A 15,383-nucleotide genomic window follows, 5' to 3' on the forward strand; every position below is an offset into this window, starting at 1 on the left:
CAGTTTTTCATATTGATAGATACGATCAGGCAATGACTTTGAAAGTGATCGATATTTGATTACTGTGGAAGAAGAAAAAATATCTAAGAATGAGGGTGGCAATTGCTCTGGTGAGAAGGAAGTTGCAAAGCTTGTGACAGCTAATATAATGCCTGCAAACCTGCCTCGATGCCACTTGCCTGTCGGTCTGAAAAGGAAACACACTGTATGTAATGATTTTGATTTATTTTTAAATTACTAATTGTACTTTAGATACATTTGAATATCCACAAACTTTTAATTTTTTTTTGATACGCTATAATTTTGTTACAGGGCTTTCAAGGACCACGGGAAATATCAAAGAAACCAACCATTGAGGAGAATGACACAACAAATGCAGCAACTAAATCCCAGGCACCAAATTTTTCACTCCCTCAGATTTATGCGACATCACCCCTTTTTTCTACTTTATACACAAGGGAAACTTCAACTTGCTCTGATTTAACTTCCGAAGCTTCCTCTTGTATGTCCAGGAATCAGCCCTCAACAGAAATGATCCCTGGCTTTTCATTATTGCCTCCAGCAACACTGAATTATAATGAGAAACTGAGGCACCGTGAAGAAATTAGATCTTTTCATTCTACAGATACCGGATTTACTTATGGAGATTGCAATGAAAGAATATCTGAAACACTCCAGTCTACTACACCAACTTTCACTCCAGGATTGTTTTCCCATTCTGACTTAGTATGTGAGAATAAAAGGAGCAAAGCTCAGATCTTAGCATTACTTGGAACAAAAACAGTGTCCAGCAGTCATGACTTAGAACCCTTTGAAATTAAGCCACGGTCGCTGTTGGTTGATAATGGCAGTACTTTTGCTGCAGATAATACCATTGGCCATCAACAGGAAAACTGCTTTGATCAGAGTTATGGAGATCTTGACGACAAAGCAGATCCTAGATTGATACAGCATTGTAGCATAGAATCACCTTACCAGACAGATCATAGTATTAAGGTGAATTTATCCAAAAGTTTAGGTGGAGAAAATTCTTCCCACAATACTGAAGAAATGCATCTAAAATGTGAGGAAAAGGAAGATTCCATTATTCAAGCAACAGATGCACAAATTGTACCTCCGGAGATCTGGACAATTGCTCTTGTTGATGAAACACTGGACAAAAACATTGATAAACCTGAAGAATGTTCTGTCAAAATGAATAGTCCACCCAGAGAGTTGTTTTCTCTTGCTGATGATGAACACTGTATAAAGCCTGTTAGGTCTGTTGAATCAGATATGGTGGATACGAACAGTTTTGCTGATATAAATTTCAATATACTTGGTGAATTTAATGTGGATGAAATTGGCCCAGATGATTTGAATGGAAGTGAAATTGAAATGTTATCACAAACATCATTGAGCATTAGCAATTCCTCTTTAAAACCCATAGAAGTACCTTCATTCCTCAAAGATGTGGAAATCCCTGAACCCAAGCACTTAGAATTGGAAGCTCAATTACCAGTTCCTCAAGAAAAGGATTCAGATCAAATTTTGCATGAAAAAAGTCAAACTGAAATCAAACCCAGAAGTGTTACAAATGCTGAAGCTTTCTCTCAAAAACATACATTAGTTGCGTGTGAGATACCTGCAGTGGAAATACAAGAAAACAGGATAAATGCTGATGAGTATTCTTGTCTTACGGCTCAAGGACATACAATCACGTTGCTGAAATCTTTATCTGAACACAGCACTGCAATTGAAAGCTTAGAGAAGCTAAATGTACAAAACTGTTTCAAAGATCATGCATTCAATAAGGATAAAGAACAAACATTTATTAGTTCAGAAGGAGCCTCTGGAGGTAAGATTCCTGTGATTTATTCAGAAGTATATTCTGTGAAATATGTTGTGATTGCTAATTAATCTTTTTCTTGCATTCTTAGGGAGGATTTTCAAGAATGTGGATTTAAAACACCATTACAATATGGACCTCAACCGCAACTATAGTTTGTCAGATTGTAATATGAACAGAGGTGAGAAACAAAAACAAAATTGATTTATATCATAGAAATTACCTCGTGTAAAGTAGGTACAATACAAATACTAAACTTTGAAAATCTAATTTGCAATTAGCCAATGCTGTAAGCTGGAGAAAACAAGAATTTTGGAACAATTTTGAGTGACTTTGTTAAAAGAAAGCAAACAAAATATTATGACTTTAAAGTAAGTTATTTGTTTAAAATAACCCAGTCTCTCTCAAAACTAAAAACAAGAAAATGTGCAAATAATACATTGTTTTGATGAAGTGCACAAAATAACTAAGATTTAAGTCTGAATTTTGCTGACACTTGGTTTGATCTTTGTTAGCGTGATAGGTTGATTTGTTTATCACTAAGATAGTTAAAAGTGTCCACTTAGAGTACATAAAATTACTTTTGATGATCTGGTGGAAGTCATAGAGTCATTGACATATACAGCATGGAAACAGACCCTTCAGTCCAACTCATCCATGCCGACCAGATATCTTTGAAATAAATACCAGTTTTAATATGTGCCATAATCTTCAAACATCATTGTACAACTTGCTATAGAAGGAAGATGGATTGTATGCATGTGTTCCAAATGAAAACATTATGCATTCATATGGTGTTTTTTCACAACTGCCAGATCTCTTAGAGCACTTCACAGGCAATGAAGTTTTTTTTTTAAAAGTGTAGTCACAATGTGGGAAATGCAGCAACCAATTATCATGTAATAATATTGTATAAGAGGCAGGATGACGAGAACCAGTTCATCAAAAGAATTAAGTTATTAGGAGAATTAATGATGCAGATTTTAATCTTTCTAGGTTTAGGTCAAACTGATTTTGTGACCCCCTATATTTGCTCATGGGTCTTTTGCACAGCGATAAGACAATTGCTGACTCTGCAAACTCAACCTTTAAAGTTATTGCTCACACTTCTCGGTTTTGGTGCATGAAGGAAGAGACTGGGCTAAATTGGAAGTTGTTGCAGTGATCCAGGAAGACCAGAAGCAGATGTCCGGTGTGGGATGGGTGAAAAGCCTGCTTGAGATCGATGTAGAACTATGTTGAAAGCTTAAACATGTGGATTAAAACTTAAAATATTCCTCTTAGTCTCACCACACTCCACTCAGTACCCTTACTATATGCTAACTTGTGCGATCTAATGTCCAGTACTCCTTCACACCTCCAAACTTGCAATGTCTACCTATGCCCCAGTACCATCCTTCATAACCCTTATGTCAAATTAGTGTCAACCCATGTCTTCCATTCACCAGCTTTTGCCATTTCATCAACCGTGCCAACTCACCTAGTATCCAGTATGGGTAGAACAACTCAGTCCCATGTGCAGGGGAGAAATAAAAGTTTAATTAAATAAAGTAAACATATTACTGAAAAAAAACACACATGTTGCCAAAGCTTTTCATGTTGCACTTAATAGGACAATTCACGAGTAATTCAAAAAAATGAAGTAAAAACATTTTTTATATGCTATGAAAAGAGTGCTCATTAAGTGCACTCTGATTGGTGGAGTCCTTGCTGTGTAGAATGCACCAGCCGATGATGATTAATAATTAACTGCCAAGTTGTGTTTAAATTTTAAACCCAACAAGATCACTCTGATTGGTCAATACCTTTCTCTGAGAATTGAATAGCTATTTTATCCTTGGGGAAGAGCAACATATTGTAACACCCCTTCATTTGGTCTAAAGGGTCTGGTACAGATATCAACACCACAACTTTGATATTATTCCACTAAAGGTATTAAACATTAAGCAATGGTGCATACTGAGCAACACTAGTTGCGTACAAGTCCCACACTGTCTCATGTGGTCAGTTCATCAACAGATCCTGTACCTTTGGAGTAGCTGGCCAAACTGCTTCACCCACTGCAGCAGCAAGTTGTTTTTCCAATCTTCCTTTATTTCTCTTCTTTGCTATGAGAGTGTGCCATTTTTATGGCTCATTTAGTTGCTTTTTAATTACATCTGTGTCCTATTTGAAATTGTACTCTCTGGGTCCCAGTTTAAAGGCTGTGCTTGAATAAATTTGGGTAGTTATCAAAAGTGATACCTTTACCAATCTCCAAAGTTGGAGTGAAGGAGGCATTTTTTGTGGTCATGCAAACAATGGGGCCACAGTTCTCTTTCAGTTGTAACACAGTTTAAATATAAATTTTCAGACTTGGACAATTCTGTGTCTTGATCAGATTTCCCATCCTGCCTTCCTGTTCTCAAACCGTCAATGTAGCTCTTCAACCGAGGTACTAGTTTCTCCTTCAATGTTCCATTCCACCACGATGAAACAAATTGGGTTCTTCTACAATCAGTCTTCATTCAGTATTAAGAAATAATAGACAAGAACAATTATGATTCAATTTGATTGAGAGAGTATGGGAATAAAAGCATTGGCTTACAAAACTTTTGTGTGTGTATATATCTGTATTAGTTTGCGTTTTGTGTATGTGTGCGCAAGTGAGCATTTGCTTAAAATATTGATATTCAACACTATTATGGCAGGAATGACAGATCTTGAAATTTAAAATGATCTGTCATGAATGCATTATTCATTCATTGGCTATCAGTTTCACTGGCATGAGCAGCATTTATTGCCCATGTAACGGTGTGATGAAATGTCTTCATGAATTATTGTGGCCTGTGTCAGATAGACACTCCCACAGTGCTATTATGTCAGAACTTCCAAGATTTTGACCCAGTAACCATGATTATTATATATTAAAATAAGGATGGTGTGTGAGGAGAAAATCAGTGCATGTGGTAGATCTGTGTACCCAAGTATCAATTCTTTCTCTGTAGAAATTATGTTAAACTAATAGCCTTCCTAGAAATGTACACCAAATCTGTTAGTATTATAATACAGAAGACTCAAAAACAATATCTGTGAAATTGATTTCAGCAAAACAAGCTACGGTAGTCTAGTTGTGTGAGACGCTTCATTGTAAACTTCCTCAGTTAAATTTTTAATATTTTCAGAAGCATTCTTCTCTTCATAAATTCTCCATCCTCCTTTGCTGTATTTTTATTCTTGCATGAATAATTTTAATTGTAAACTAACGTATTTTGGAATTTTATATTGTACAGATATTTATAATGGTGTATAATTTATAATGGTTTATAATAATTGTACAGATATTTATTTAGTGTAACAACAGAAGATCAAAATCTTGGAGTGAATATTTTGATTCTTTTCATGAAATGCACATCTATTTATTGCTATATTGACTTCTGGATCTGGTGTGTGAGTAATTGCTGCCATCTGTTTGTCTCTTAGCTCTGAGAATATTTGCAACAGAACATTCTTTGCCTGCCTTGAGGAATTGTCTCACACAAAACAGCTGTGCTCCAGCTAAGGTACAGTATGGTACATTTTAGGTAACCAAGTGTTACATGTAGAACTAGAGCACAATCTTCATAGAAGAATAAGCTGTTACTTACAAAGATATAAATTACCAAAATGCACCTCCAAACTGCAGTGGCTGCTGATATCTCTAATGTGGTACCCAAAACCAACTAAGTGCTCCTTTCCAGATGCATTATTACCACTGTAACAAAATTAAAACTCCAAATGGAAGATAGTGCTGTTCATTATGGCATTAAGTCAACCCGGTCCTTAAAATGATGTTTTTGTTCATTTTCAATGCAGAACAGCACTGAAAGAGACCCCCAAGTCCCTGAAGACTGCAGTGGTTCATGAAGGCAGCTCACCATCACCTTGTCCATGGCAGTTGGGGATGGGTAATAAAATGCTCAGGAGAAAGTGAGGGCTGCAGACGAATGCTGGCGACAATTAAATAATGATGACACTCATATCCAAGTTTGACTTATATTATGTATTAACTCAAATAAAAATGGCATTTCTAGGCACGATAATACAATTCAACTTGCCCCCATCCCCCTTGCCCTGGATATCCAATGGTATTGGAAGAACATTTTGATGTTTTTCACTAACATAGAACATTACCGCGCAGTACAGGCCCTTCATCCCTCAATAGTTCCACAAAGTGGTGCAACAATCTGAAGCCCATTTAACTTACACTATTCCATTCTCATCCTTATGCCTGTCCAATGCCATTTAAATGCCTGTTGGCATAGACTGTTGCAGGCAGTACGTTATACACCCCTACTACTCTCTGAGTCAAGAAACTATCTCTGACATCTGTCCTATATCTATCACCCCTCCCATTTAAAGTATTGCCTCCTCATGCTAGCCATCACCATCTGAGGAAAAAGACTCTCACTGTCCACCCAATCTAATCCTCTAATTATCTTATATGTCTCAATTAAGTCACCTCTCAACCTGCTTCTCTCACAAAAACAGCCTCAACCTTAAGCTTTCCTCGAAGGACCTTCCCTCCATACCAGGCAACATCCAAACTAATCTCCTCTGAACCCTTTCCAAAGCTTCCACCTCCTTCCTATAATGTGGTGACCAGAACTGCGTGCAATACCGCAAGTGCAGCCGCACCAGAGTTTTATACAGCTGCAGCATGACCTCATGGTTCCGATCCCTCTACTAATAAAAGCTAACATTCTGTTTGCCTTCTTCACAGCCCTGTCAACCTGGGTGGCAACTTTGAGGGATCTATGTACATGGACGCCAAGATCTCTGCTCATCTACACTACCAAGAATCTTAACATTCGCCAATTCAGAAATGTTAGAACTCAGGTTTTCTCACCCAAAGATAAGAATATTATCACGATACCTCAAGTGTGTATAGAGTATAAGTGAATACCCAGTTAATACTTGAGTGCAGTTAAGGAGATGGAGTCATAGAGATGTACAGCACAGAAACAAATGCTTCGGTCCAACTTGTCCACGCCAACCAGATAACCCAACGCAACCTAGTCCCACCTGCCAGCACCTGGGCCATATCCCTCCAAACCCTTCCTATTCATATGCCCATCCAGATTCCTTTAAAATGTTGCAATTGTACCAGCCTCCACCACTTCCTTTGGCAGCTCATTCCATACACGTACCACTCTCTACAAAAAGCTGCCCCTTTGTTCTCTTTTATATCTTTCCCCTCTCACCCGAAACCTAGGCCCTCTAGTTCTGGACTCCCCCACCCCAAGGAAAAGACTTTGTTTATTTACCCTATCCATGCCCCTCATGATTTTATAAACCTCTATAAGATCACCCCTCAGCCTCCAACACTCCAGGGCAAACAGCCCCAGCCTGTTCGGCCTCTCCCTAAAGCTCAAATCCTCCAACCCTGGGAGCATCCTTGTAAATCTTTTCTGAACCCTTTCAAGTGTCACAACATCTTTCCGATAGGAAGGAGACCAGAATTGCACACAATATTCCAACAGTGGCCTAACTAATGTCCTGTATATCTGCAACATAACCTCCCAACTCCTGTATTCAATACTCTGACCAATAAAGGAAAGCATACCAAACACTTTCTTCACTATCCTATCTACCTGCGACTCTACTTTTAAAGAGCTATGAACCTGCACTCCAAGGTCTCTTTGTTCAGCACCACTCTCTAGGACCTTACCATTAAGTGTATAAATCCTGCTAAGATTTACTTTCCCAAAATGCAGCACCTCACATTTATCTGAATTAAGCTCCATCTGCCACTTCTCAGCCCATTGACCCATCTGGTCAAGATCCCGTTGTAATCTGAGATAACTGTCTTCACTGTCCACTACACCCCCAATTTTGGTGTCATCTGCAAACTTAATAACTATACTTCTTAGGCTCCCATCCAAATCATTTATATAAATGATGAAAAGTAGAGGACCCAGCATTGATCCTTGTGGTACTCCACTGGTCACAGGCCTCCAGTCTGAAAAACAACCCTCCAACATCACCCTCTCTCTTCTACCTTTGAGCCTGGTCTGTGTCCAAATGGCTAGTTCTCCCAGTATTCCATGAAATCTAACCTTGCTAACCAGTCTCCCATGTGGAACCTTGTTGAATGCCTTACTGAAGTCCATATAGATCACGTCTACCGGTCTGTCCTCATCAATCCTCTTTGTTACTTCTTCAAAAAATTCAATCAAATTTGTGAGACATGATTTCCCACGCACAAAGCCACGTTGACTATCCCTAATCAGTCCTTAACTTACCAAATACACGTACTTCCTGTCCTTCAGGATTCCCTCCAACAACTTGCCCACCACCATCAGGTTCACTGGTCTATAGTTCCCTGGCTTGTCCTTACCACGTTTCTTAAATAGTAGCACCACGTTATCCAACCTCCAGTCTTCTGGCACCTCAACTGTGACTATCAATGATACAAATATCATTTGTAAGAGGCCCAGCAATCATTTCCCTAGCTTCCCACAGAGTTCTAGAGTACACCTGATCTGGTCCTGTGGATTTATCCACTTTTATGTTTCAAGACATCTAGTACTTCCTCCTCTGTAATGTGGACATTTTTCAAGATGTCACCATCTATTTCTCTACATTCAATATCTTCCAAAGTCCTTTTCCACAGTAAATACTGATGCAAAATGCTCATTTAGTATCTCCCCCATCTTCTGCGCCTCCACTCAAAGGCTGCCTTGCTAATCTTTGAGGGGCCCTATTCTCTCCCTAGTTACCCTTTTGTCCTTAATGTATTTGTAAAATCCCTGTGGATTCTCCTTAACTCTATTTGCGAAAGTTATCTCATGTCCCCTTTTTGCGCTCCTGATTTCTCTCTTAAGTATACTCCTACTGCCTTTATACTCTTCTAAGGATTCAGTCGATCTATCCTGTCTATACCTGACATATGCTTCTTTCTGTTTCTTAACCAAAACTTCAGTTTCTTTAGTCATCCAGCATTCCCTATACCTACCAGGCTTTCCTTTCACCCTGACAGGATTATACTTTCTGTGGATTCTCATTATCTCATTTCTGAAGCCTTCCCATTTTCCAGCCTCCCTTTACCTGTGAACATCTGCACCCAATCAGTTTTTGAAAGTTCTTGCCTAATACTGTCAAAATTGGCCTTCCTCCAATTTAGAACTTCAACTTTTAGATCTGGTCTATCCTTTTCCATCACTATTTTATGGTTGCTGGCTCCAAAGTGCTCCCCCACTGACACCTCAGTCACCTGCCCTGCCTTATTTCCCAAGAGTAGGTCAAGTTCTGCACCTTCTCTAGTACATACATCCACATACTGAATCAGAAAATTTTCTTGTACACACTTAACAAATTCCTCTCCATCTAAACTCTTAACATTGTTGCAATCCCAGACTATGTTTGGGAAGGTTAAATCCCCTACCATAGCCACCCTATTATTCTTACAGATAACTGAGATGTCCTTACAAATTTGTTTCTCAATTTCCCTCTGACTATTAGGGGGTCTACAATACAATCCCAATAAAGTTATAATCCCTTTCTTATTTCTCAGTTCCACCCAAATAACTTCCCTGGATGTGTTTCCAGGAATATCCTCCCTCAGCACAGCTATAATGCTATCCCTTATCAAAGACACCACTCCCCCTCCTTTTCTGTACTTCCTGTAACATTTGAATCCTGGAACATTAAGCTGCCAGTCCTGTCCATCCCAGAGCCATGTTTCTGTAATTGCTGTGATATCACAGTCACATGTTCCTAATCATGCCCTGAGTTCATCGGCCTTCCCTGTTAGGCCCCTTGCATTGAAATAAATGCAGTTTAATTTATCAGTCCGGCCTTGTTCTCTGCTTTGTCCCTGCTTGCCCTGACTGTTTGACTCACCATTGTTCTCAACTGTACCAGTCTCAGATTGAAATTTTACCTCACTATCTCCCTGGATCCCACCCCCACCTTACTAGTTTAAATCCTCCCGAGCAGCTCTAGCAAATCTCCCTGCCAGTATATCAGTCCCTTCCAATTTAGGTGCAATCCGTCCTTCTTGCACAGGTCACATCTACCCCAAAAGAACTTCCAATGATCCAAAAATGTGAATCCTTCTCCCATGCATTCATCTGCTCTATCCTCCTATTCCTGCCCTCACCAGCTCGTAGCACCATAGAACATACATAGAAGGATACAGCGCAGTACAGGCCCTTCGGCCCTCGATGTTGCGCCGACCGAATCCTACCTAACCTATACTAGCCCAATAACTTCCAAATGCCTATCCAATGCCTGCTTAAATGACCATAAAGAAGGAGAGTTCACCACTGATACGGGCAGGGCATTCCATGAACTCACAACCCGCTGTGTGAAGAATCTACCCCTAACATCTGTCCTATACCTACCACCCCTTAATTTAAAGCTATGTCCCCTAGTAACACCTGACTCCATTAGCGGTAAAAGGTTCTTAGTATCTACCTTATCTAAACCCCTAATCATCTTATACACTTCTATCAGATCTCCCCTAAACCTTCTCTTCTCCAATGAGAACAGCCCCAAGTGCCTCAGCCTTTCCTCATACGATCTTCCTACCATGCCAGGCAACATCCTGGTAAACCTCCTCTGCACTTGTTCTAAAGCTTCCACATCCTTCCTATAGTATGGCGACCAAAACTGCACACAATACTCCAGATGAGGCCGCACCAGAGTCTTATACAACTGCAACATGACCTCAGGACTCCAGAACTCAATTCCTCTGCCAATAAAGCCCAGTACACCATATGCCTTCCTCACAGCACTATTTACCTGGGTGGCAACTTTCAGAGATCTGTGTACATGGACACCAAGATCCCTCTGCTCACCAGGAGTAATCCAGACATTCCTACTCTCGAGGACCTTTTTAAATTCCTGCCTTCATGCCTAACTCTCTGTAATCTCCATTCAGAATCTCAACCTTTCCCTTCCTATGTTGTTGGTTCTAATGTACAATGACCTCCTGCTGGCCCCTCTCCCCCATTGAGAACATTCTGCACCCTCTCTGAGACATCCTTGATCCTGGCACCAGGGAAGCAACACACCATTCTGATTTTTTGCTGTTGGCCACAGACTAGAGAGTCACCTAACACAATCGATCGCTTGGAACCCGACGTACCTCTCATTACATTAGAGCCAGAATATCCGAAACTTGGCTGTCGTTTTGTTTTATAATGTGAACTAGCATGACAACACTGAGTATCCAAAATTAAGAAGATACCCCAATGATGGAGCATGAACATCATATTCGCTGGAGCGTCGGAGGCTGAGAGGTTATGGATAGGGTAATCATGAGGCTTCTGGATAGGGTAAATAGACGAGGTGTTTTCCCTGGGGTGGGGAAGTCCAGAATGAGAGGGCATAGGTTTAGGGTGAGAGGGAAAAAATTTAGAAAGGACCTAAGGGGCAACTTTTTCACACAGAGGCTGGTGCTTGTATGGAATGAGCTGCCAGAAGGCATCTGGACAGGTATACAAATAGGAAGGGTTTAGAGAAATTTGGGCCAAGTGCTGGCAAATGAGACTAGGTTAATTTAGGATATCTGGTTTGCATGGACGAGTTGGGTCAAAGGGTTAGTTCCTATGCTGTATATCTCTGTGACTCTAAGCGCAAACCTGAGCAGCATGCTGTGAAATCAAAGTCTGGATTTGAAGAACAACATGCATATTGTGTGTCAGAGGTAGGGCTCCAATTCCCGGATTGCAGTCTTTGCCAGGTATAGTATGTTGTGCTGTCACACAAGTCAGTACAGTGAAGAGTGAGCTTTGGCAGAATGCTGGAGGATGACTTTCACCTCTTGTCTATTGTCTGCAGAAGAGAAAGGGGAAAAATGATTACACTTTATTTTGAAAAGCAAATAGAAAATACAATGAAAACAAGCTTCTCTATTAGTATGTATACTTTTAAACTTGAAGCTGCAGTCAGTGTTAAAATTATTGACTGGAATTTCCTCAGAACCGAACTTGCTTTTCTGAAAGTATTCTGGGAAGAAGATTCCCAATGAAAAGCCTGGCATTAGGTCACTAAGGAAATTCAGCCTTTTTACAACAGTTCTAAAAACGACATCATTTGTTGCACAGAAAAGAGAGCCCTCTAGTGGTGGATAACCCAGACTATTTAGGATACACTTGAACTGACAGCGTTAACAGTTTAGTAGTTTATGTTTATTAGTTTAGTTAATAGTTTATATCGATAGGTCAATGAAAAAGTTTATTTTGAAAGACTTCTATTTGCCAGGAAACTGTCAAATTGCCTGTTAAGTATTTTTTAACATGTAATTTTGGTTTTGTTTGGCATTTTGGGGCAAAAACGCTTACTCAGAAGTGACAAGTGATATCCAGAATGGACCACTAGCATCTGCACACCTTTTGCACCAGTTGTCCATGCACAGATAATGTACCAATGTGGGACAGATTTAAATTAAAACAATGTGTGACAACTCCTAACTTTAAAAGAACAATCCTACATTTCCACTGTATCTTTTACCTAATTTCCCCAAAGCCCCTTCAAATAATGTCTCAGTAAAATTGTTCATTTGTGTACAGATGTTTCATTCCTGTTCCAATGTAATGTATTTTTCGTGTCTTTGTGACTCTATCTGGCAGGATAGTCCAGGAGTAGTCACTATAAATTCTATTATACAGTTTATATTTTGAAAATGTGATTTGTTCCACAATTGTTTTAATTCTTCGGGCTGTCATTGAGCCTGTTTGGATGAATTGAGTAAGACGGTGCTGTTAAAGGTGCAACAAAAAATTGGCACAATTTTAAAATCAGCACTCACGTTTCACAGTTAATTTATCAATATATTTCTTCATGATCAAACTTTTAAAGAATAGATAATTTCAAATTATTTGAGCAGCAATTAATACATTATTCCCGCTCTTATTCTTTGTCATGGTTTTGATAAAACATTTAAAAGTAGTAGATCTCATTTGTCCTCAGCAACAGTAGGTTGAGAGATGATTTCCTGAAGAAGGGCTCAGCCCGAAACGTCGATTCTCCTGCTCCTTTGGATGCTGCCTGACCTGCTGCGCTTTTCCAGCAACACATTTTCAGCTCTGATCTCCAGCATCTGCAGTCCTCACTGAGAGATGATTTAACCTTACTGCTGTCGCACACTTGAATGTAGTGGATCATAGAATCCATGCAGTGTAGAACCAGTCCATTTGGCCCATCGAGTCCACACCCACCCTTTGAAGAGTATCCCCAACCAGACCACCCTCCCATCCCTGTAACCTTGCATTGCTTGTGGCTAATCCATCAAGCCTGCACATTCCTGGATACTGCAGGGCAATTCAGCATGGTCAATCCATCTAACTTGCACATCGTTGGATGATGAAAAGAAACTAGAGACATGGGGAGAATATGCGACCTCCATACAGACAGTCGTCTGAGGATCAAACCCACATCTCTAGCGCTGTGAGGCAGCAGTGCTAACCACGGAGCCAACGTGATGCCCCAGAGATTGGTGACCTGTTGAAGTAAAACCTACAATAAGGATTGTAGTTGCAGGGCCTCTGAATCTGCAACATGTTATACAAGTTCAATAGAGATTGCAGAAAAGGGAAGCACTGTTTAAATGAGGGAGAAAGTGCTCTGCTGGAAAATCCCTACCTGCCATGGTCTTTTAAGGAGTACTTTCTTTATCAGAAGCAATGCCTGAATTACCTGAGATTCACAAAGAACATGTCAAATGTTCAGACTGTTTCAATGCTGTATAGCTTTATAACTCTGCAATTCTGTCTATGGCAATCATTGACACCATTTCAGCCACAAACATTAATTTTATCAGAAAAACTTTACATGTTCTCAGAGAATACAGTTAAATATACTTCACAAATCTGCGTTCACTTAGCAATTCACAAGTTATCTTTTAATATCTGGGTCAGAAAACACGAATGACTTATGGAAAACAAAGTGTACTTTTTTTTAGTCTGGCTATTTTACTAGTAAACACACAAAAAGCTTAAAGTTCATTCAAATGCTCTGAACACCAGTTTAAGGTTGTATAATAAGGTATCTGTTTCTTGTTTGGAATTTGCCAATCAGAAATGAAATTAACCATATGTGGCTGGTGACTAATATATTGGACAACACAATGCCAATCAAGCTATGAAACAAATTAGTTGCATGAAATATACTTTATTTCCTTAAACTTAGGCTGCAGCATGTGTTGAAACATTCAAAGAACAGACAGGTAATAACAGCCTTAAAAAAATGACAGCATCTGACAGACCACTTCGAGCACTACAGGTAATAATATTTCCTATTTATTTATTACACCAAAAATACATAATCCTTGTAAATTTTTATTCCTATTCATAGTTACTTTAGTCAGTAAAATAATTTTCAGTCATTGATAAATCCTTTTACCGCATTTTACCAGTAGTTACTTGACTGAGGCTGAAGCTTAGATGCTGTCTTCAGAATGTGCACATAGGAAATTAAAAACAGAGAAAAAGAAACACATTGTGCCTGTTAACTCTGTTTGGGTGAATGGTTTTGAGTATGTTAAAATCAACCCTGTTGACCATCAGGCTTCAAATGTAAATTTTCCAGCGTAGACTGTTGTCAGTCACAAGGGAGTGTAGTTAAAAGTTCTTTTGTTTAAGTCTATCAAGATAATACACTGATTTATCGAAGCAAAACCAGATATTTTGTATTAATAACTGAAAACAAATTGTTCTGATTGGATTATGTGAATCCAATCACATCTATTAATCTGTATGTTCAGTTATCATTTGAGAAATAAGGCAGTATGATAATTTGCATTCGTCTTTTCTCATCAAGTCCATCTTCAATATGATTGAGGAAGTGTCTGTGAGGGCTTGGGAAAAGGACTCAAGTAATCTAGTTGAGATCATTGGTGGTGATATTGTTACACCTGTGGGTCAAATTTTGTCTGATACCATTCCTCTGAAGTATTTTTGCAACGTTTTTAGATTAGATTACTTACAGTGTGGAAACAGGCCCTTCGGCCCAACAAGTCCACACTGACCCGCCAAAGCACAACCCACCCATACCCCTACATTTACCCCTTACCTAACACTACGGGCAATTTAGCATGGCCAATTCATCTGACCCGCACATCTTTGGACTGTGGGAGGAAACTGGAGCACCCGGAGGAAACCCACACAGACACGGGGAGAACGTGCAAACTCCACACAGTTAGTCACCTGAGTCGGGAATTGAACCCGGGTCTCAGGCGCTGTGAGACAGCAGTGCTAACCACTGTGCCACCGTGCCGCCCTTTAGTTTTACTAAATTAAAAGTGTCAGATAAATTGTGGTGCAAGTTGTGGCACTATGTAAGTTAAACAGTGGAGATATGATTGCACTTCTGCATGGAAGACAGTCAGACCCCTTGCAAGAGTGACCCCCCCAGCACAGCTGCAAATGAGAATAATTAAGGTAAGGTGAGAATTTATTTCAAGTAAAAAAAGACTTTAAATTAAAATCCTATATAAGATACAATAGAAAAAAGTCTTATTTTCCACCTAATGAATGTATTCCTCTTCTTCAGAAGTGGCCTACTGTTAGTTGTAATTTATGTCATAGCA

General features: G+C 39.5%; 1 protein-coding gene across 1 annotated transcript in view; it reads left to right on the forward strand.

The window, feature by feature from the left end:
- The window catches only part of LOC132817577 (protein ZGRF1-like), an 85,925-nt gene that overhangs the window by 4,052 nt on the left and 66,490 nt on the right, over positions 1-15,383 (forward strand). Inside the window, exons 5-7 of the mRNA XM_060828116.1 lie at positions 20-205; positions 313-1,837; positions 1,920-2,009. Coding sequence (XP_060684099.1) covers positions 20-205; positions 313-1,837; positions 1,920-2,009 — 1,801 coding nt within the window. The remainder of the gene's footprint in view (positions 1-19; positions 206-312; positions 1,838-1,919; positions 2,010-15,383) is intronic.

Source organism: Hemiscyllium ocellatum, chromosome 1 (genome assembly GCF_020745735.1).
Source record: "Hemiscyllium ocellatum isolate sHemOce1 chromosome 1, sHemOce1.pat.X.cur, whole genome shotgun sequence".
In the NCBI taxonomy this organism is placed as follows: Eukaryota; Metazoa; Chordata; class Chondrichthyes; order Orectolobiformes; family Hemiscylliidae; genus Hemiscyllium; species Hemiscyllium ocellatum.